This window comes from Diadema antillarum, unplaced genomic scaffold (genome assembly GCF_040938485.1).
Source record: "Diadema antillarum isolate AM-2024a unplaced genomic scaffold, OU_Dant_1.0 seq00001282_RagTag, whole genome shotgun sequence".
Lineage (NCBI taxonomy): Eukaryota > Metazoa > Echinodermata > Echinoidea > Diadematoida > Diadematidae > Diadema > Diadema antillarum.
The window spans coordinates 223,385-246,301 of record NW_027272062.1 but is presented as its reverse complement, the minus strand read 5'-3'; the positions used below and the strand labels follow the sequence as shown (position 1 = coordinate 246,301).

Here is a 22,917-nt window from a genome sequence, read left to right as displayed (position 1 = left end):
TTTAATACAGCAACTGTTTATAAAGCTTCATCTGCACACTAATTACATGCATCCTGACTACATACAATGCATTTGTACACATTCTCTATGGTGTACATGCATCCAGCACACTCAGTTGCTGCCAAACTTTCTACATTACTCAGCAAGCTGTCCACAATGGCCACTTTTTTTTTTCCTGCTTCCCTTGAAAAAGCCACAACTGTAAACAGGTTTAGATTGCACTTGATATTTGATAACTGAATGGTACATGTATTTGCTTCCTGTTTGTTTTGAAACTTCACACATTATTACTACAAATTTGTATTTTTACAATTTACTCATTATTCTCTTTCTCTTTCACAATGTACTGGCCACGCAGACATGGAAATGAAACTGCTACTTCCATCAGTTTTGCTTGGGCATAGAGCTTGGATACTCCTCACATGCTGCTTCTGTTGTGAAAATTAGTCAATTTTGCTTGATGCCCTACAGCTGTATGTGATGTATGACAACTTGCACTACAACAGTGTTCCCAATGTTTATGATCATGTTGACTACAACATGTATCCTGTGTTACCAGGGCCCTGTTGCATAAAACCCTTACCGCTGAACTTACTGCTCCTTTCTAGCGGTAAGTCTTCAAATTAGCAGTAAATTTTATAATCCTTGATGCTGATTGGCTGTGACGCCTAATTTTGATGGTAGTTACCGTTGAAATTCAATGGTAAGTTTTATGCAACGGGCCACAGGATAACCTCGAGTGATGGGCAAATATATGGCCCAATCTGAGATAAGAAATACAATGTACAGTTTCAGAAGGTTTGAAGGAATCAAGACTGAGAAACTGGACAGCTCATGCCCAGATTTGGTCTGCAGCCGAAATAAGTCACATACAGGTGTATGTTTTATCTTATCTGCAGTTCATTGCTATTAACCCGTTAAAGACGAGTCCCGAGTATACTCGGGCAGGTGTCTGTGGGAAATGCGTGTTGTAGCAAAATCAGCCCGTCCTCAATGGGTTAATTCTCACATATGTTTGGAGAGTGGTACATACACACACACAAAAAAAAACAACAACACAGTTTCCTAGCTCTGATATTTCATATTTAACAGAGGAATTCATATATATTCTACTTAATTTCATCAATAATATTTTTGTACATACTACATTTTGATATTTTGTTGTTTTTGTTTTTTGTGTACCTTTTTATTGCTTTTGAAGCTAACTTAATTTTGTTTCATTTAATTTGGTGTAAAATGTCACAATTTGGCATTTGGCTGCAATGACATTATTATCAAAAACATTCAATCAATCATTCAATCAATCAATCAATCAATCAATCAATCAATAATACCAATTGGTTAATGGCTGGATTACTAATACACTTGTATGTCTATTAATACTGGCATGATAACATTTGGTCGCCCGCGGCAAGAAGGCAGTTGGACATTGGAGATGCCTTCTGTGTCCGCCCTATGCCAGCGGAGGTACACATTGTACACCGTAATTCATTATTACTGCTTAAGCTGTTACTTTCGCATATATTGTGACAGACATATTCACGAGATGTTGTTTTTGCAAATTGACACCAAGGCTGTTATAATGCACTATTAACCTAGCGCATGTTGTTGAATTTGCAAATTTTGTGAAAATTAAACTCTTGCAAAAACAACAGCTTAGACAGTATGTTCACGTTTGCTCCACATGTTTGAAACAGCTTAGAGCAAACAGTTCTGTCACAATAAATGAGTAAAATTGCTGGTACTAAAATTGTACATGTAAGTTATCAGTTTCATTTTACAAATGTATATTTGGAAAGTATGTCATTTGTAATCTCAAAGCATTATATTTCACAATAATTTCCTCCTCCTCCTCCCCCCCCCCCCACCATATTTTATGGGACATTGAGGAGTTCGCAACCCATGTCTAGTTCATCAAGAGCTTTATTCGTCTGTATGGTCTCGAACAAAACCCGCTATTACAAAATTAGTGGCTGTATGAAGTGGTACATTCCTGACATTATTTTGAGATTTTCTTTTGTTTCACCTGCAAATGCAAAGGAAACATGATTTTAATTTTTTTCAACAAATACATGTATCTGCAATGGGAGATTATTAAATTCTTTTAGCATCAAATTTTCAAAACTCTTATTGGCACATGGAATGTATTCAAAAGAAATTCACATTGTCTGACCAGGCCTGAAAAATGGCAGTAAAATGAAACGGGCACAAGGACATACAATGTACCTTGATAGAGGCACTCATGAGAAACCTCCTCTCGCTGTACTTCTTCATGTGTGCGTGAAGCTCTTTATGTTTCTCCAAATTACCCACAAAGCTCTCCTCCTGAAGATTGATCTGCTCAGCCACGCCCCCTGTGAAGTCCACCAGGGCGTCGGCCGTGTTGCCACCGTCGAGGTTCTCATAGCAACCAGAGATCCTGCAACATGCGTATGAGTGGAGAACATTCAGCAATATACAATTACAATCAATGAAAATACAACAATATCCTCGGGTGAGAGTGATAAGGGCATTAAGTTGTCACATGACTATTAAAAGTCAATGGCCTGAATTCACAAAGGTGGTACAATGTGGACAAAGACCATAGTTTTTTCTGGGGCGCCAAGTGTCGCATGGCCCACTTCGTTTCAAAATCAGATATTTTGTCGATGAAATGACTGATTACCTAACTGAATAAGCCATGCTACACTTGGCGCCCCATAAAAAACTATGATCTTTGTTCATGGTTTAAACCATGTTTTCAATTGTACCACCTTCCTGAATTGGGGCAATAGTGTTCGAGGCAACGTAATGCTCTTATCATTCTCACCTGATGATTGAGGATTTGGTCTTCATAATTATGTGGATCATAATGGCCACTTCAGCATGGGCCCAGAGCACCTTGAAGCAGTGATTCCTTTCACGAGTGTTCAAAAGTATCTCATCAATATGGCCAAAATGTATTAAACCAACTGACAAAAGCAGCCATCTGTTCATGTGACTCAGAGATACTTTAACATCACCGAAGAAACAGAACATCCCACAGAAGGATTTCAAGTCTCAGCTATAGCTATTAAATCAAAGCACATGCTGGAAGAAAGTCTCTATGTCTGCTCACCTTAATCTCTGTCTTTTGCAAATGTTCTTTTATGAATATTGGAAGACAAGCATTGCACAAGTTATGTGATACACACCTTGACACCTTTGATAGAAAAACCTCTTCACACCATAGTTGATTTTATGAGAAGACAACATTCAAACAAAAAGAACAGCATACATGCACGTTTTATTCACATAGACTTTTAAAAACTATTAAAAGGGAATACCTGAATTTGGCAGCCTTCCATGACATATTAAAAGGATCTTTATCATAACTGCATATCTACCAGATTAGGTTATGATGTCACTGCCATCAGAGATCTCAAAAATCCCTTTTTAAACTTCTTTAAAAAATGACAATTATAAATTGATATCATGTCAACTGAATACAGGGCTGTAATGACCCAGCAATGACGTCATAAAAAGGATCACGTAAAGGATATCAGGGGACCATTACACGGAAAGAAGCGGGATGAGGTGTACTTTAAGGAGTATATTGAGCTCTTCCACAAGTGGGGTGAACATGCGATGCGTATAGAGGAAAAGACTACATGTACATGTATGGCTTGCTGATGGACACATACGTAGCAAAACATTTTGTTCCCCTACAAAAACAAACACAGTCATACAAACTGGCAGAGGCCGAAACATATCTGAAAAAGAGCTCCCAATACAAACTATACAGCCAGGGTACACCGACATTGTACTGACTTGGAATGAATGGAAAAAAAAGAAGAAAAAAAAGAGAGACTAAATTCATGTGACAAGCAATTTCCTCTATAATGGCTTACTTGGCATATGCTTTTTCCAGCAGCGCACTCCAGAACTCGTTTCCCTCCTCGGAATGTGTGTAGATGAGTTTGTTGTTGTTGCAGGGTAAGCGGTCATCAATGACCACATCCTGCCACTTCCCAAAGCGCCAAAACCGGAAGTGAAAGATGCCGGCATACTTCTCCTTGTTCTCCTCATCCCAGTCTTGATCCTTAGCATTGGGGACAACCTACATGTACACGTAACCCACAGGGCATGAAGTTTGAATGAAAAGGTAAACAATGACGACAAATACAACAAAAGTGGGAAGTATAAAGGAAGTGAAGGCTGGAATACAGTACATGAATGTATGTAGACTCTCTTACAATGAATTCCTCCGTACAGGCAGTTTTTTTTTTTTTTTTTTTTTTTTTTTGTAAACAGTCAGTGAAAGTTCATTTTAGCTGACCAAATACTGTTAAAAACAGAGTACTGTAAGAGTGGAAATTGTTGTGCATTTTGCGCAACCAGAACCTAGCGCGAAAATAAAAGCACGCGAATATTTTTGCTTGCCATATGTTCCTGTGAGTGATGTCTCGATTCCGCGGAATTAAAAACATGCGAAACTCTTCTGACCCGGCCAAGCGCGAAAAATTAGTCACGCGAAAATATCCACTTTTACAGTATTAGACAATTATTTGGGGATCTGCAATATGTGAAGTGACCAAATAAAAGACAAAGAGTATACAATGTAGGTAGTAATTTTTGGAGCTGACAATTCACTTCTTGAAATGAAATTTGGCTATAATCCCATTTATTTAACTGGAGTGCACTGTAGGGCCTACATACATTGTAAAGTAACATTGTATGCAAAATACAGCAGCCAAGCACCTGAATACAATTTACGAGGGTAGTGAGAAATTTGATACCAGAAGAATATCGAAATAATATGCCTACATGTACATGTGATAGTCAAGGGTACTAATATATTGTACAGGAAGGAAGGAACTTCATCTCATGAGTTCATTTGTCTTCACAAAATACAGAAATTGAAGTGAGAATGCTTTATACACTATTGTACATACACTGAAAGCAAACAAACTATTACTAAAAAAACATACGAAAGCATGTTTTGAAAAGTGGTTTCTCATAGGTCTCTGTTGTATAAAGATATCTTGTATTCTGTGGTACACTTGTTTCTTCTCATGTATCAAGCGCTGCTTGTTTGTTTGTTTGTTTTTGTTTTTTATTGTGTTGAATAACTCAGTCGTGTAATCTCAATACTTCTGTGGTTGGTCATCAAATATTAAACTTTGTATTTCATTTGTATCTTAATACAAAATCTCCATATTCAGTCAGTATCTTCAATTTTGTTCACCCTTGTTAAAAGATTAAATCTGTTTGATAATTCCCTTTACTTCATACTTCAGTTCAATATACAGTAGTCTAGTTTGCATCTATTCCATAGTATTCTGCTGTACAATTTACATCACATTTTTTAATACTGTTTATTAACGCAGATGCAGCAAATTGTTATACATGTACCATGCCTGTGTAGTCCTTAAAAAAAGGACTGTGGTTTTGTGAAAAAAGAATCTAGAAAGAGAGTGAAGGGGGAAGTCACATGATCATGTAAAGTAGGAAGAGTGTAAAGAAAGCAAATAGTGACAGATGAAGAAAGTGGTAAGCGGGAAGTTGAGGTTTCGTTATTAACTATAAAATGGAGACAGGAGGATAGGAGACTTGGGAAATTGTAAGGAAGACTTTAGAGCGAGAATCAGATAAAAAGGGTTTGAAAGTTGGTGGGACGAAAAAGATGAACCAGAAAGGCACGAACAAGAAAGAACAAAGGAAAAAGAATACTCTGGTATTTCAACTGATCCACTAACAAATTACAGCTTCTTACTGTGTCATCAATCATATGCTATTAAATGCAACTCATTGCCAGAGTGTGGTAATGACTGGGTTTATGAAAATGTTCTCATACTGAGCACTGATAGTATGGCAACTTGACTTTTCATGAGCACTGCTCCTTTGCATTATTCCTCGGGGGTCTTTCCACCCCCCCCCCCTTTGTAATGTTATTTGCATGTAAACAGTGCTGTAATCTAAATGAGAGATTTGACAATGATATTCTATTCATTTATCTTCCTTTTAGGCCCATGGGTCTGCATAACATAACAGAATAGCGTCATGTAAAATTTGGGGTTAAGTAAACAAAATCATCCACTGTAGATAGTTGTACTGTACAGTATGTGCAAGGATCCATTGAAGATTTTTTTTCCCCCTCTATCGGAAGGTGTGCCGACACATACATGGTGTACATGTATGTACTATTCAATTCATAATGGCAGTGCATCACAGAGAGATGAACATTTTGGTTTGTTTGTTTGTTCATTTTCCATCTGAGAAGATGGCTGGATAGCCTATATTCAGCTATGCTATTCTAAGCTGGTCTTCCATGGGGCCATGGCCGTCGGTGCCCCTCTCGTTGGCCGCAATGCCTTTTTTTCCTTGATCAAAGTTACGGCAAAAAAAAAATGTGCCCTTTTTCTTGTGGCCGTGGTGCTCTTTTAGAATGAAAGTTATTATTTATGACGTATAATATGCCCTTTCTCAAAGTCTACACTTTAATAAGCTTGAACAACTTTCCCGATCTCAAATATCATACCTTCAGTTCACTCGCGTCCCAATATATCTGATTCAAACTCAAAGTATCTTTCCGAGATACGAGACGACATGTACGTACATGTACGCCCGACCGGCTTTTACCGTCCCGAATGCCTCCGCAGCGCAGCGGCCATAGAGTTACTAGCTAGGCAGCGGCGGGCCGGAGCAAGTGGTCGCAAGCCATGCTAAAAAATACCAGGCCTGTCGGACGGCTGCGAGCATTGCCATCTCTCTCGCTCTGCATTGCATGCCCGCATGCTCAAGCAAATTGGCGCCGGAAGTGCTCCAAAGCGAGCGCGGCATATGCGTTGAGAACGTACTGTATTACAGAACCTACATCGTATTGCATATGGCCTACTGCCTAACGTCGTCTGCTGCGGAGAGATCTTATGCATGCGTGCGCTGCTGGAGTGTAGCAGCACGGTTGATAGCATACAGCTCTATGGGGCATTCACATCACGTATAAATAATTTTCCAATGTGGCCTTGGTGCCCCTCTGACTGACCTTTAAAGTGCCCTTTAATGGCGGGCCTCTTGGAAAAAGTGCCCTTTTCTAAATGGCCTTGCCCCTCCAAAATCCTATTTCGAGGCCTGATATCAATAAAGTGTATATCATTGATCAATATTTATATTCATTTGTGTGTGTGTGTGTGTGTGTGTGTGTGAGAGTGTGTTTGATTCATTTTTCAATCACACATTATCGATTGCATATTGTGGATACCGTATTCAAGATGAATGCTTATGTTATTGTGAAGTTATACAAATAAAGATTACTGAAAAACAACCAAAAAAAGGGTACAACTTGCTGTATGTGTCATTTCTTTTAAAACTTTCTTAATGACTACTAAGTGTTTGGCAAAGGAGGGCCAGAGTCCTCGATAAATAAATAGGTGAAGTGTGTTTACTCTCAAATATGATTTTGTACAGTATTCTGATAGCGGATGATAGTGGCCCGACTGACCCAACAGTTTTCAGAGCAAAGACGCTCGGCACACGTCTGAGTCACTTCCTTCAACCCTGCCGGCAGGGGATGTTCACCCTTATGAGAGAGGGTGCAGCTTTTATATGAAGGCTATTAAAAGTTGCACATTCACAGCAAAACTAATTCTTCAGCCATAGAGACATTATAAACCACTCCAAGTACAACAGTATCTGAAATTGCACTCCTTGCTACCAAAAGTCTGTAGTCCCTACTGTTCATTGCCAGGAAGCGGTTTCTTTGAAAAAACAAACAACAACAACAACAAGAAGAACAGAATATAATGTGTTGCAGTATTGATACACAGTAGTATGCCCAGGATCTAAAATGTTCATCACGTACACATGTACTTCTTTGTCAGTTCAAATCCACTAGGATTTTTTACTTTCCTCTTTTGATGTAACATTAGAATTTCACACTTTCAAAGCAACGCAATTTGCATCTAAACAAATTATGTGTCATCATATTAAAAAAAGAAGAAGAAGAATGACGATCAATCTTTAAACTTGGTTGCAGTATATTCTCAAGGCTATAAATATGGAAAGTACAAATATTTATTAGATTATCACATACTTTTTCAATATCATGCATACAATCGTACAAGAAGGACTGCACACTCATATCTAAATTCATTTTCTTCACTGTGGTCTGCCGAAGAGGTTTATAAATGGCCCTTGGAGATGGTAAGGAGCTTTAGATTTTCGCGATGGGGAGATTCAGAGGGAAAAAAAAAGATTCTGAGCATGCGCAAAAACGCGCGTCAAGTTGATCTATTAACAGCTTGCGTCGTCTGAGTTTTTCACCACGAGTTCTGGGCTTTTTTTACGTCGCCTCAATTTATGACACGGAGAGCTACTCCATGCGCCCTTCGAGATACACTTGTACCTTGCATCCCAGCGTAATCGAAAGCGACTTTTCAGCACGACGCAAGGGAGAGGAGAACGTCTACCGCAATCGTCGTCTCAAACTTCCACGCCGCAAATTGAAAGCTCTCTAATGTAGTCACAAGCAAACTTTATGGTAAAGTAGACCTTTGCAATATAAAGCCATACATACCTTCTCCCACAACTCTTTCTCCTGAGCAAGATTGGCAGTTGCGGCAACAAACCAGCAGTTTCCCAGCTGACCCTGGGTTACATCTCCACTCTTTGTACCATCCACCACGAGATGAGGGTTGGAACACAATTCCTGCAGGGACGAAAGTTCAATTTGCCAGGATAAGATTCAAGCAAGATGAGATGAGAGTACATGCAAAAGAAGGGGCACGCATTTCTGAATACAACAAATAACAACAACAAAGTGTGAAATCGACACCTACAATGTAGTGTATGAGTACAGGTCTACAAATGTCAGTCTGTAATCAAAACAAACATTATCATTGCTGAGTAAAATTTTAATGCAAAGCAGGAATACTTTACATACAAGTACACCATTTAAATTCTATCCAATTCCTTCTAAACTTGTATGTATTTTTGATAAAGTTCCTTAAATGAAAGTGTAAAGATTGCTAATTCACAGACAAAATGTTTACAGAACATCTCCCACTGCATGTACCCTGTACTGTCATGCATGGAAACTGTACAGTACATAATTCCCCCCCCCCAAAAAAAAACAATAAAAATGCTTGAAACTATATTTTCTCTCCTAAATGCTTAGTCATACATTTTGCATAATATTGTACAATATACACTGTCCCAAACACATGTACACATGTACCAAACACAAATTCACACACAAACAAATTACTTATGGCACATTGTATACAAATGTACATAGTTTGTACACTATAAATATCATTTCCCCGACATTGTTCCTCCGTCTATCACTACCGGTACCAAAATTATTGGGTGGTAGTGACAGTGTTTATACTGTAAAAGTGGAAATTTTCGCGGTGTTGAAATTTTCGCGCATTTCGCGCAACCAGAAACTAGCGCGAAAATAAAAGCACGCGAATATTTTTACTTGCCATATGTTCCTGTACGTGATGTCTTGATTCCGCGGAATTAAAAACACGCGAAACTCTTCTTACCCGGCCAAGCGCGAAAAATTAGTCGCGCGAAAATATCCACTTTTACAGTACGTGAAAAACTATATACATTTGTAAGCAACCCCATTATTCAGGCCTGTATTTAAAATAGCCTACAAATATTCTACAATGTACATTTTTGTACATAGTACACTGTTTTTTTTCTTCCTTTAATACACAGTCAAGCTGCAAAGTATACTGTATACGCTATAATTTTCGCGTACATAAATTTTCGCGAATTGCCGATGTCACACATTTTTGCGAGTGGTTAAATTCGCGATTGGGGGACCAGAGAAAATATGAAGTGGCAAAGAAAGTGTGAATTTTCAACTTACTAGCATATAAGAATGATACTAGTTATACACTGCATGAAAAAAACTTGCCAAACTCTGCGAACTAGTAAGTTAGAATTCAACATTTTTGAAGTGGTTAAGTCCATCGCGCTAGATTTGTGACGAGTGGTCCCCTTGCGATAATGGATTGGCTCTCAGTATCCGTACGTAAACGTGGACGTGCGTAAACAAGCTTAGCCAGTATTGTCTGTTCGGTAAGCCGTGACATGGTATTCTAGTACTGAAATGTTCGTATCATCAAGGCAAGGGATTCATTTTGGAAGGTAATATTTTCGCGTGTTGTTAATTTCGCGAATAGCTCCCGACTCGCGAAATTCGCGAAAATAAAACCCCCGCGAAATATATAGCGTATACAGTACCTCTGTGCAATGCACTGTGTACACCTACAAACACTCACACACAAATGATGCATGTACACTGTGTACATGCACAGTATAACAACACACTCACAGGCACACACAAAGGTATCTTTTATAATACTCTTGAATATCAAACCCATCTCCTCTTCATCATTTCATGGCATGAAAGTTCGTGGTTCATTGATAATGAATGGCTCCAGGCTCAAGATGGCATGCCCTATGCATGATCAATTTCTGAAGGACAGAATGCACAATCCATTTCCTTGGCTATAGGCATTTTGACAAGTTTTCAAGGTGTGGCATGCAATCAGTTGCAGTAACAAATTTTCATTTTGTTTTGTTTTGTTTCTGTTTTTGTTTAAAATTCATGCCAGGAAGGTATACTGTGTATATACAGTCGTATTTGATACAAAATCTGTCATAACAATGTACAGTACACCTACACATGTTGTACATGCAACCACATTGAACAAACATGCAAATTTTTATACATTATCTAGATCTGCCCAAACAAAAAGTTCACATGACTGCTCAAATTATACTCAAACTCTTTCTTTGCAATCACGTAGAATACACACCTTGACCATAGCCTTTTGTCTTTTTTTTTTCATACAGTATACTCTATCAAAGAGCTACATGTACTGTACGAGAGCTACAGCGGGTTACTTGTACATGTATATAAAGACTAGATATAAAGGTGACCGACTTTATATCCTTCTTGATGTGATTTCAGAGTAAATGTCTGGCACTTTTACAGGAAAATAAAGCACATATAATGGGAAAAGGGCTACAGTTTTTGTTTACACTATGAGGTACAAAATGTAATAAGTTTACTGTATAATACGGGATAAAGGATGAATACAAAATACACTTGGTATAGTAACGAGTCAGTTGCTTGTGATTGAGTGCTTTATAAAGTACTCAACTGTTTGCTGAGCTTGCTGCTCAGACATTTAGCATGCCATCTCATTAATAATTAACGAGACCTGATAGATACAGTCAGTGAGCATGTCAACAATGCATTGATGACAGACTCGAATACAAAGCTCCGCATCTTGTAGGTCGCACACACAGATGGTATTTGATCATACAGTACATTGGACGTGTCCCATGCATCTAAAAGCAATCTGCACATTTAGTGGTGATTACAGACACATGTTGTATACATGTGTTGCAGACACATGTTTGAAGAATATATCCACAGCTGGATGTCTTGTCCTGAGGGCCAACAGTGACGATTGCATTCTGCATGAAACCAAGCTTAATAGTATCGTGGTACAATGCGAAAAATTCATCTCCACAAGCATGATACATCCGAAGCATAAATTTGCAAAACAATTTGACTATTCCATTCTTGTCAAGTTGAGATTTTTTTTTATAAAAGCTGTTTATAAACAGAGAAAAATAGAAAGTATGGGATATATTAGTCATAATACTACAAGAATATTCCTTGTTATGTTTTTACAAGCGAGGTATCATCACTGGAAAGGTTTTACTTCACTCTGATGATCATGTGTACAGTTTGTAGGTGTTATACACGATAACTCCATACACCACAACAGAGTTTCCCGTCTCATGAATGGCCTCCAAATGGATGCAATTTAAGAAGTTTTCAGATACTATGAATTCATATTTTACCCCTCTTTTCTTTAAATATCAGCGATTGCTTTCTAAAAAAAAAAGAAAAAAAGAGTACCGATACATATTAATAATATATAGGGTACACACAGCATCTGTGATACTGCCAAGAATTGTGTAGACACGGCACATTTTCAGAGTACTGTAGATGAGTCAGTAATTTACTATGAAGTGAATCTTTTCTGTTTGAGGTCCACAAGGGAAAACTTTGATAGTGAGCCTGTGGACTTGGACAGACTTTATAATATGTCAGAGAACAATTCTGGACGTTTGCCTACAGTGGAGACATGCTGATCAAAAAAAGGGTTCCTTCTATTACTGGGGATGATCACGAAGAGAAGATGAGAAAATAATGACACAGCCAGCACGGTTGCTGTCGACATCATTTCTCATGGCATCTGATGAATGAAACAGATGCTGGCAAGGTACTTTGTATTTGGTATGTTTTTTTACGGGGGGGGGGGGGGGGGGGGGGGGGGGAGGGGGGGGGAGCGGGTGTTGAGAAAAAAAAGGTCCCCATGAAACACATTCTTTAAATTATAGACAATGGGTAGTGACTTCAAGAAAGATGTAAATATTGAAACATTACAGATACCCCAGTCTCTATCAATATGTACCCCAAAAATTACAATACTGATTTTTACATTGATAACTTCCAATCTGATTAAACTGTCTAAATGCTAGCAATACAATTGTACATCAGGGCCTTTAAGGAATAGAATAACATCTGAGCTATATTTTGCAAAAAAAAAACCAAACAAACAAACAAAAAACAAAAAAACCCTGGGCTTTAATTTCACAAAGAAATGTGGATTGTTGTAAAGCATGTTTGGGTCTGATTCTTCCAAGTTTAGCACTTGGATGCTCTTGGAACTGCATTATGTGTGAACACAATAGACAGAACTTGGAGGGAAGGAATTATTGACATGCTCTACAAAACTTGTATTTCTCTTTGACCACTGAAGCAATTCGGATGGGGTTTTCTGCAAGATGTGGGTAATAAGTTTAGTTTCATACCCTGAACTTGTATTTGGATTGATTCACTTTTAAAGTTATCAATGCGGAGAGTTGCACTGTAAGTTTGTATGTTTTTAATTCTTATTTATTTTTATTTATTTATTTATTTATTTATTCATTTACTTTTATTTATTTATTTTTCCAGGGGGGGGGGGGGGATACGTTACATGTGAATGAAGCAGGTGTAGAGTATCCTTCCATGATAACTGTGTTTTTCAATATTCATCCACACAAATGTGAAAGATATTCCATGCAGATACATCTGTAGTGTACATGTGTACATGTATACATCCCTTCACCTTATTTTATTTAATTCCTTCTTCATGGCTCATCGAGAGGTACACCATACGTATTTTACAGATCCGATTGTCAACTTCGCATATAAAATGAGGAAAGGATACCATGGCTATTTTTCATAAGCCTTGCACTGCAAAACAGGATTTCTTACCCCAGGTCGCTTCCACTCGATGCGGCCCGGTGACGTTCGCTTGTGGAAGAGGGACGAGTCAGCAGCAAGGAATTCTGGGTCCTCAAACAAGGTCCCGCTAGACTGGGCAGTCTTTCGCAGCTGATCATAGTTCTGGCCCTTGAAAGCCACAACATTGTTGCCAAAGAGACCCATGATTGAGTGATAACTGTATAATGGACAATGATAAAAACAGACATTTCAAAGAAAAATGACAGAAAACCATTCAATGAAAACAAAAATTAGTTAGTTAAAAAAAAAAATAGATTAACAAGCAAAGAAGGTGATAGATAGAAAAGCACACTGTATGCACCATTCAGAAGTAGAGCAAGGACAAAGCATATCCTGTATAAATCATTATCATTGCCCAGAATCTATGAGCATGCTCCTTTCTTCCCAACTACATGTACAATGTATTTTATAAAGTAAGGGTGTAGAACAAATATGGATTGAAGTAAATGTATACAGTGTACATTGTAGACAAGTCAGGATTTCTATGGGTGACATTTGGTACAGGGCAAGTCCAAGATAAGGTCCCCTCAGAAGGCAAAATTTCATCTTTGCTCAATATTGACATGTTTGGTATCATTTTGAAGCTTATGAGTTGAAGTTTTGATTTCCATGGAGGAAAAAATTATATTACATAAATTTATGCAAATTTCAAGGGCTTCATTTGCATAAATGTGAAACACAGCGTTACGTATGGGACATTTATAAAAATTTATATTAATTCAAAGGAAAGCAAATGATATTTGATTAATATGTGGACATAAGAAGTTCATCAAATAGTTTAACTTGGTATGAAAATTTAGGGATTATGCAAATGATTATGCAAATTAGCTCGTGTCCTATCATGACATGTCCCATACGTAACAAATTGAGGTCATTTTTTTAGGTTTTTTCTGAAATTGCTAAGGTTATATTAATGCCCTTTTGGAAAGTTCTAATTTATTGTTTAGAGAAATTAAATACCATAGAAAAAAGAAAAAACAGTAAAAGGAATATTTTTTATTAGGCATTGAAATAATGTTACGTATGGGACAAATGCGTTACGTATGGGACATCCTCATACATAATGCATGTGAATGCATGTAGCTAGCTGGGAAGGTCTCTCAGTGCACAAATGGTCAATCATCCTGAAGAAAGCATCCCAACATTGTAGCTACTTTTTGAGTTATAGACACTTTAAACAATACATGTTCTTGACTGAACAATTTTCAGAAAGGGGGAGGGGAAAATGGCAAAATACACAATGAAAAATCAGCATTAAAGGGATGGTATAGTTTTTTTTTTGTAGAAATGGGGATTCAGTTTTCAACTTTTAATGAGATGATTGGAAACTAATTATATGAATTACTAAAGAGCATACAATCCTAAGACTAGAGGAATTCAAAGTTTAGTGATGGAGATCCAAGTTGAAATGGTTGTGATATAAATATTTAAACAGAATATAAAGTAAAATGATTTTTTTTTATTGCAAGTGATACACAAATTGTCCTTATTCAGGTTTCAATAATAGCCACGACAAAATTCATGGGTAATCTACTCGATCACTGGGGTTCCACGCAGCAGGTATTGCTTATTTATAAAAATTAATATTTCTTGTGTCAAGTTGTTTTTTACTGAAACGAAATGGCAAACTGCCCTTCATCAATGGAAGTAAACACCTTCAACTATTCAAGTTTTCAGTAGTAACTATCCTGATAAAAATAGGGCATACATACTCAGGTTGGTCATAAAAATATAGAATATGATTAAATATGATTATGATGGTAAATATTTGGGGAATATTGTTCCCTTGTCAATCTGGATCAGTATTTGAGTAGTGTCAACTGATTCCATTCCAATAATTATGCAAAAATTTGTTTATGGGTATTTTGCAAAATTATTTTGCAAAATACCCATAAACATGTCTTTCCACACACTAAACGAATGGGGGACAAAGGGCATGCATACTCAGGTTGGCCATAAAAATATAAAAATATGATTGAATATGATTAGGATGGTGAATATTTGGGAAATATTGTTTCCTTGACAATCTGGATCAGTATTTGAGTAGTTTCAACTGATTTTACTTCAATAATTATGCAAAATACCCATAAACATGGTTCTTCACACACTAAATGAATGGGGGACAAACTGTCCCATACGTAACTGTCCCATACGTAACACGTCATGTCTGTCTTTAATTAGAACCTGTAATTAGAACTTTTTACCTAATGACATGAAACTTACCTGTGATAATCTTGAGTGTTGTGACTTTCATCACAGTGAGTTACAAGTTGTAGAATGAAATACTTTCAGAGAGTTTTGAGGTTGAAAAAAATGTTCAAAAAAACAAAAATTTTCTGGTCCCATACGTAACGGCACATATTTTCTCTTCTAGAATATAAATGTGAAGGTCATTTTTCTCCATTTTTTGCATGATCATACTTCTCCTAGATATCAATCACCATGATAAAGTTTAATATGGTCAAAAGCCATTAACACTATTTTTCAGGTCATAAAAGTCTCTGAATGTCCCATACGTAACGCGCGTGTTATCTTGGACTTGCCCTACACTGTTCAGGGTTTTCTAAAAGCGCAGTTGACCCAAAATGGAAAATTACTTTTTATATTTATACTTTTTACATTGTACTCAGGACTCATCCTCAACGGGTTGAAACATTGTTAGGGTGACAGAGGATATCATTACATTTTAATAAGCAGTGACTACAGCTGTACAACATCAAATTTTGTAACATACAGTGAAGCCTGTCCTCAGCTTGTACATTGTAATCATACATGTAATGTACAAAGTTCGGTATGTTGTACACTACAAATACAGTATCTACAATAAGAATTTTGGAAACACTAGTACATGCATTGGGACTCCCAAAATTAACATCCCCCCCCCCCTTTCCCCATCAGTGGTTTGGTTTAGTATGCACATAATGTCCACAAGTATACAACTTGTATAGGTTTCATGTTGTGTGGTTTGCAAAAGCATACCAGCCACCACTTGAATAAAAGCTGGAGCACCACTTTGACGGGAGTAAAACTTGTCTCCTGACCCCTCCCGGAGCAGTGGCCACTGTATTTTTATTCTCTATCACATGCAGTCACTAATTCTTTATTACACTCAGTACCCAGTATGACCAATTTTATACATGTTCCAGTGCAAAAGTCTGAAAATCACAGAAATTTGGAGCTCAGAAGCCCGTTGCATAAAAGTTACAATTATGGTAACTTTGCCATCCAATGGTAACTACCATGGCAACAATACTCAACAGCCAATCAAAATCAAGAATTCCATGGAAGTTACCATTGGATGGCAAAGTTACTATAATTGTAACTTTTATGCAATGGGCCCCAGATGTGTGTGTGTGTGTGTGTGTGTGTGTGTGACATGTGGGTGTTTGCATACATTGTATACGTGTGTCCCGAGGGGATGAACGCAGCATACCTATTAAAATCTAGGGTATAGTCTTCATTCTCCAGTCCAGACAAAGTTTGATCATGAGGCGTACAATTGAGTTGTGTACAATGTAGCCTCCCACGTACAGTACCAGTATCTAGAGAATAAACTGGCACACAGACCATCAAAACAAGACTGATTTTGCAGATTCGATAAAAAATAGTTGTATCCCAAACACCCACATCAATTTTAGCACAGACAGTGTGTAATGCTTTTACGTGTAGATGCAGCATACATGTAGTACTGGCACATTTCATACTGCAACAAAGTGTGACATTTTTGTTACTCTCCAAACAATCATATACATTGTATGTACTTGAGGTGTGGCACAGTACATTGTACCTGGTACTTCAACACAAAACTGTGTTCATACACAGTTCAAGTATGGAGAGAAACTTACTGAACACACAGATGTACCAACTAATCTAATCAAATGAACAATGCATATTATACTACAGTATTTGTACATGTCTCAAGAGATTTTATTGCATGTACATGTACACTGTATACAAGGTACAGTGTACATCTGTACAAGCAAGAGACAAACATGAAAATTGTATTACATACTTGTACATGTGGACACATAAATTAAATGAAGTATCATAAACCGGTACACTGTACATAATGTACACTCTATAGACCTACTAATGTGTGTGTGTGTGTTCGTCCCTCGTTCTCGAGGATGACCAATGACATCAATTGGCTCGATGGGTTCGGAGGTGGCTGATGAGGCCAATCTGGGCAAGAAAGCCTCTCCCACAGGTAGGGCAGAAGTGGGTAGGGGCTACACTGCTGGGGTTGGCTAGAATGTACACAATAGCTCTAATTACATAAATTTAACAAACATTAATTTTTGAATATAGGAACTATTAATACAGTGTAGTTCGTACACTACAAAAATTGTATGCTTCTGCATGCAACACAGTACAGTTGAACCTCTATTATCCGGCCTCCCTTTATCCGGATCTCTCTATTATACATAATTGTACGGACGCAATCTCGCCGTGATTTTCTTTTTTAAATATTTTTTTTACGGGAGGAAAGGGGGATTCCCAACTCCATGAGAACTCCTACACAAACACACATGAATTACATGTATACTTGATACATAATTTCTTAATTAATCATTTAGGTAAATCATCCCAAGAATTTATAAAAGAAAATGATTTCATTCTTGCAAACACAAACCTCTATTTTGGGGTCTGTTACTGAGTGTAACAATGAAAAGGTTGCAGTATACACATTACTACATGTGGTACTACAATGGGCTACATCAGTACATGTGTATGTATAGTGTGTATAAAGCATTGAGTCTCCCATATCCGGCCAAATCCCTTATCCGGATGAGCCCCGGTCCCGACTTGTCCGGATACGAGAGGTTCAACTGTATCCTACGTATGGGAATCTTGACAGCAATGTCTGCACATCACTGCACTGCCAGGCTTTAATGTCTCTGGTTTTACAAGGCAAAAGAATACTGTAGCATATAAAAAAACTCAACAGTTTATTGGGTCTGTTTGAAGAGACTATGCCAGCATGGGGGATTCACCTGACAGGCTTTGAGGAATGTGATCATACCAGTGTGGACTGCAAGTATACAGGACCTCCCACCACTCCTACACAATTTAAAAAGATTCTCATCTGTCCAGTTTAGACAATAAACTGGGAATCTTCACAGCATACCAAGAGTATCCCTGACACTGGAAATTCACAAACACAGAAATGTCTTATTTCTGTTTTGTTGTTGTTGTTGTTGTTGTTTTTTGGCCTTATTTCATTGTTTTTGTTCAGTTTGTTTGTTTGTGTGTACATGTATCATTTGATCTCCCTTGTATCTCTTTCAAATTCTTGTTTGTTTGTTGTTGTTTTTTCAGGTCACATAGATAGACAGCATATAACTGTAAAACATGATATTTTCACGGCACTAAATTTTCGCAATTGAAGCTGACGGCCTTTTTCGCGGCATGAAATTATCACGAGTTGCCTCTAACATTCAATGTGTATAGTTTAGACAAGAACTTTCACGTACGTGCATTTTAATTTCGCGAATCTTGGCTCTCGCAAAATGGGCGAAATTGAAATGCACACGAACATTCTTCGTTTTATAGTAGGCCTACTGCTTTCCCTAGTAGGTGAATTTACTGTTTGTAAGACCCTATTACTATGACTTCAAAGGTTGTACAAAGTTGAAGACAAACCATGGTTGTATACTGACAGTACACCTGAAAATGATGTAATGTAATTTTGAAAACTGCATTGCCAATCACTGAATTGTGAATCACCCACATGGAAGTAACAGTAGTTACTGGAGACTAAGAAATTGATTTCAGAGTCCAAAACTCCCCACATCATCGCCAGCATGATCCGGGTATAGCCGTCTAAATCCTCGAGGATATATATGCAGAGTGTACATTTGTTGATAATTTAGTACACACACACACCACTACATGATTTTCAATTTTTTTTTCTATTAATAAAATCAAACAGAAAATGGTAGGCTCCATCACATCCAGATCAAAATGAAAACTTAAAAAGGAATGAAACCCTAATATGGATTAAATGCAACAATATGCACTTCAGTAAAGTGTGCTGAAAACCTCACAATCTGTTCAAAGTGACAATATAGGTAAAAATCTGTATAATAGGTTAAAAAAAAGTTGCAATGCAGCCATTCCGCGATTTGAAGACTATACAGCAGTTTCGGAAATATTGTGCATGAATGATGATTTTAAGAAAATATGAGAATTCTAAAAAAAATAATAATGAGCTTATATTTTACTGAAAAGTGTACAACCCAATGTCCTGATTCTATTTTTTTTTAAATGTTATTGAAGGATGATTTACAATGTTATTCCGACTGCTTTCTGAAGGAGATATTTAAAGTCAAGTGCTTTATGCATTTCTTACCCTAGAAGTTAAAAAATACATTGAATTTTTCTTTGTAGTGTAACCACAATTCTTCACTGTATAATAGTCAATGCGTTATATCAAGGAAATATTGTACAGATAGTCTCCTTTTCATGGACTTAAAACTTTAAATCAGAATTTTAAATGCAAATTAAATTGGAATAGTGTGGATATATTCATGGATGGCCTAGTCTAGAATGGCTAGACTTCTGTAAATATTATACGCACAGGCTGCAGCTGAACCATACATTTATATTTTGTATGACCGCCACTGCACAGTACAGACATCTACACACTATGTGGCAATGTTACATGGTACGCATGTACTGTAGGCCAACAGTAGTAAAGAGCTCTGATCTACTGCCATGTGATGCAGGAGCTTGATTCTTTAATTATGATCTGAAAAGTGTCTGAGAACATTAGACTGTAGAACCACAGATCTAGAAGCAAAGTCTAGAAAAGTTCTATTATTTAGACCTACACGTACATATCAATATTATCATCTAGAACCGAACTGTTAGATCTAGACCCCTAGTCAGCTAACCACAGATGTAATCATACACATAAATTTTACATTTATGTCAAATTCAGATTTCCAGATCATCCAAGTACATGTCACTCGGCTACACGAGTAGGCATTAAATTAATAAGATCTACTGTCTAAATCCTATCAACTCTGTTTGCAGAATCTACGACAGATTAACTTCCAATCTGTAACTCCACAAAATTAATGATGACAGAGCCAAGACAAGAGGGTTTTCATAATCTATTTTCATGGATAAGTTCACAAGAACTACTTCACTTGTTCAGTTGTGTTACAATGTCAACAACTTCAATACAAACATTGTGTGTACTTTATTTTCAATATTTTTACGTTTAATCCAACCATAATGTAGGATATTGTCTGTTAGATTAAAATTTCGTCTGAGAACTTGTCAAGTTGAATGTACACCTGTATGGAAACCCCAGGGCGCAGTTTCCTGTATTAAAAGTGAATAGGGAAAGGACAGAGCTCATCCTCGACCATTTAATTTTGAGCGCAGCACTTTACTGGAATAGGAAGATGGGGGTGTTGCTGTTGGTTTCAAAACCACGGCACAGTGAGTACACCCTACGCATTTGAAGCATTCATCTTGATCTTGAAGTTGCAGCTTGAACCGCAAATTGCATTTTTAAAGTGCGCTTCTTCAGAGTATTTTCTTGACATGTGACTATTGTGAGTAAAATTTAAGGCTATTAATTTTGAGATATTCTAAGTTTCTACTGACAGAAAAAACAGAGTGTTGATGTGTTGGACGGTACTTACCATATTTGTCTTCTATCTACTCTTGAAACTAACTTACATTTACAACTAGCCACTAGGTGGTTTTGCTGGGATGACACATTCAGGAAGACTATTAACGTCAGATCTATGATTACATGTAGGCCTAGGCCTAGACGCAGACATAGAACTCTAAATGTTAGTCTAGATCTAACTGTTAGATGTCTATTCCACAAATCGACAACTCTAACGTTACATTGCTGAAATAGTAGGCTACCTAGGCCCTATAATGTATTCCGAACATCCAAGTGACTGATTTTAATAGTGATATTGATAAGTTACTAGTAAATTAGGCCTAAGAGTCTTAGGCCTAATTTACTAGTAACTTTAATATCAATATCACTATTATTATCAGTGACTTGGATGTTCGGAAATATAACAATACATTCTGCTGAGTGAGTGCTGGTCTAGACTAGTCTTTGTTTATTTGGTACCTGTTTTCTCTGTATTTCCTGTGAGCTGAAGAGAGAATGATATTATATTGAGTAGCATACCACTATTGCAGTCAATTTACAGGACTCGACTGTTGTAATACGTCCTGTGTAGAAGAGATGACATTGAGTGCCACAGCCACAGCAACAAAGTGCTGGAAAGACAACCACTGCTCAAGAATAATAAGCACAGCTGGTTGAATGCCACACCCCGCCCAGACCAGCGCCCGCAGCACCGACGCTACGAGGCGCTGCACCTCACGGAGAGAACAGACCGACGCTGTGGAGCGAAACGCCGTTCACGTTTGGTCGTACTCGAAATCTACTGATTGGACTCCAAGTTTCACAGCGACAAAACTATAAAAAAAATGCAGAAAACAATGCTCTTCATAAGTTTCCGGTGGAGCATGCTCTTACCTTACAATTTACAGTGTCCTGAAAGTCTTCTCAGTGACTATGCTTAGGCTGCAAAGCACTCCTTGATCCTAGGACCACTTTCCTCTTTCTCCTCTCTCCACTGTCAACGTTTTCGTACGCACGCATGCAGGCTCTAGGGACGGACGAGCTACGGTCGAACGAACCGCTTGTATCATCAGTGTGACGTGTGGGGGCGATAGAGAGCGCGCACAGCGCGCGTCATGCATGCAGCCAGTGCCGTGTATTAAGAGAGTCTGGCCAACTGCTAATTTGGACGCCATGTCGTTACCGCGCGTATTACGCGTCACAGGATAAGCGTGTACGCTCAGACGTAACAAAATAACCAAGCCAAATAAGGGGCAGTTAAAGGACAAGTTCACCTTCATAAACATAAGGATTGAGAAAATGCAACAATAATAGTAGAGCACATCAGTGAAAGTTTGAGGAAAATTGGACAATCGATGCAAAAGTTATGATTTTTTTTAATTTTTGTGTTGGAACCGCTGGATGAGGAGACTACTACAGCTTGTGAGTCATATGCGTACAACTGTATAAAGAAAATGTAAAAGAGAATTCAACATATTTTCACTTTTTTCGCATAATAAAAGAGCACTTGACTTGCCTCTTTCTAAAGGCAGGGGGAATAATATTACCCATAACATTTGTCGGTAACGAGGCAGGGGAATGTGTACTTTTTTCAAAAGATGGAATTTTGTGAAATTCTCTTTATATTTTCCTTATATTGTTGTACGCATGTGACATCTAAGTTATTCATACACTGCAGTAGTCTTCTCATCCAGCGGGTACTGCACAAAAACTTCAAAAATTCATAACTTTTGAACGGATTGTCTGATTTTCCTCAAAATTTCAATGATGTGTTCTACTAATATTGCTACATTCTCTCAATCCTTGTGTTTATGAAGGTGAACTTGTCCTTTAACAATGGGCATTGCGTATGAGCGCACTTCAGTAACGACATGGCGCCTGTAGATCACGGGACCAGCTTTTGACCAATCACAGGCTTCAAAACACGTAAGCCAAAAACCGA

At 37.7% G+C, this 22,917-nt stretch overlaps 1 protein-coding gene across 1 annotated transcript in view; it reads right to left on the bottom strand.

Annotated features, from left to right (window-relative positions):
• Positions 1-21,958, bottom strand: part of LOC139745648 (calpain-5-like) — a 48,025-nt gene extending 26,067 nt beyond the window's left edge. Inside the window, exons 1-5 of the mRNA XM_071656046.1 lie at positions 21,870-21,958; positions 13,319-13,505; positions 8,534-8,665; positions 3,870-4,078; positions 2,227-2,419 (exon numbers count right to left, since the gene is read on the bottom strand). Coding sequence (XP_071512147.1) covers positions 2,227-2,419; positions 3,870-4,078; positions 8,534-8,665; positions 13,319-13,492 — 708 coding nt within the window. The 5' untranslated portion in view covers positions 13,493-13,505; positions 21,870-21,958. The remainder of the gene's footprint in view (positions 1-2,226; positions 2,420-3,869; positions 4,079-8,533; positions 8,666-13,318; positions 13,506-21,869) is intronic.
• Positions 21,959-22,917: the final 959 nt, after the last annotated feature.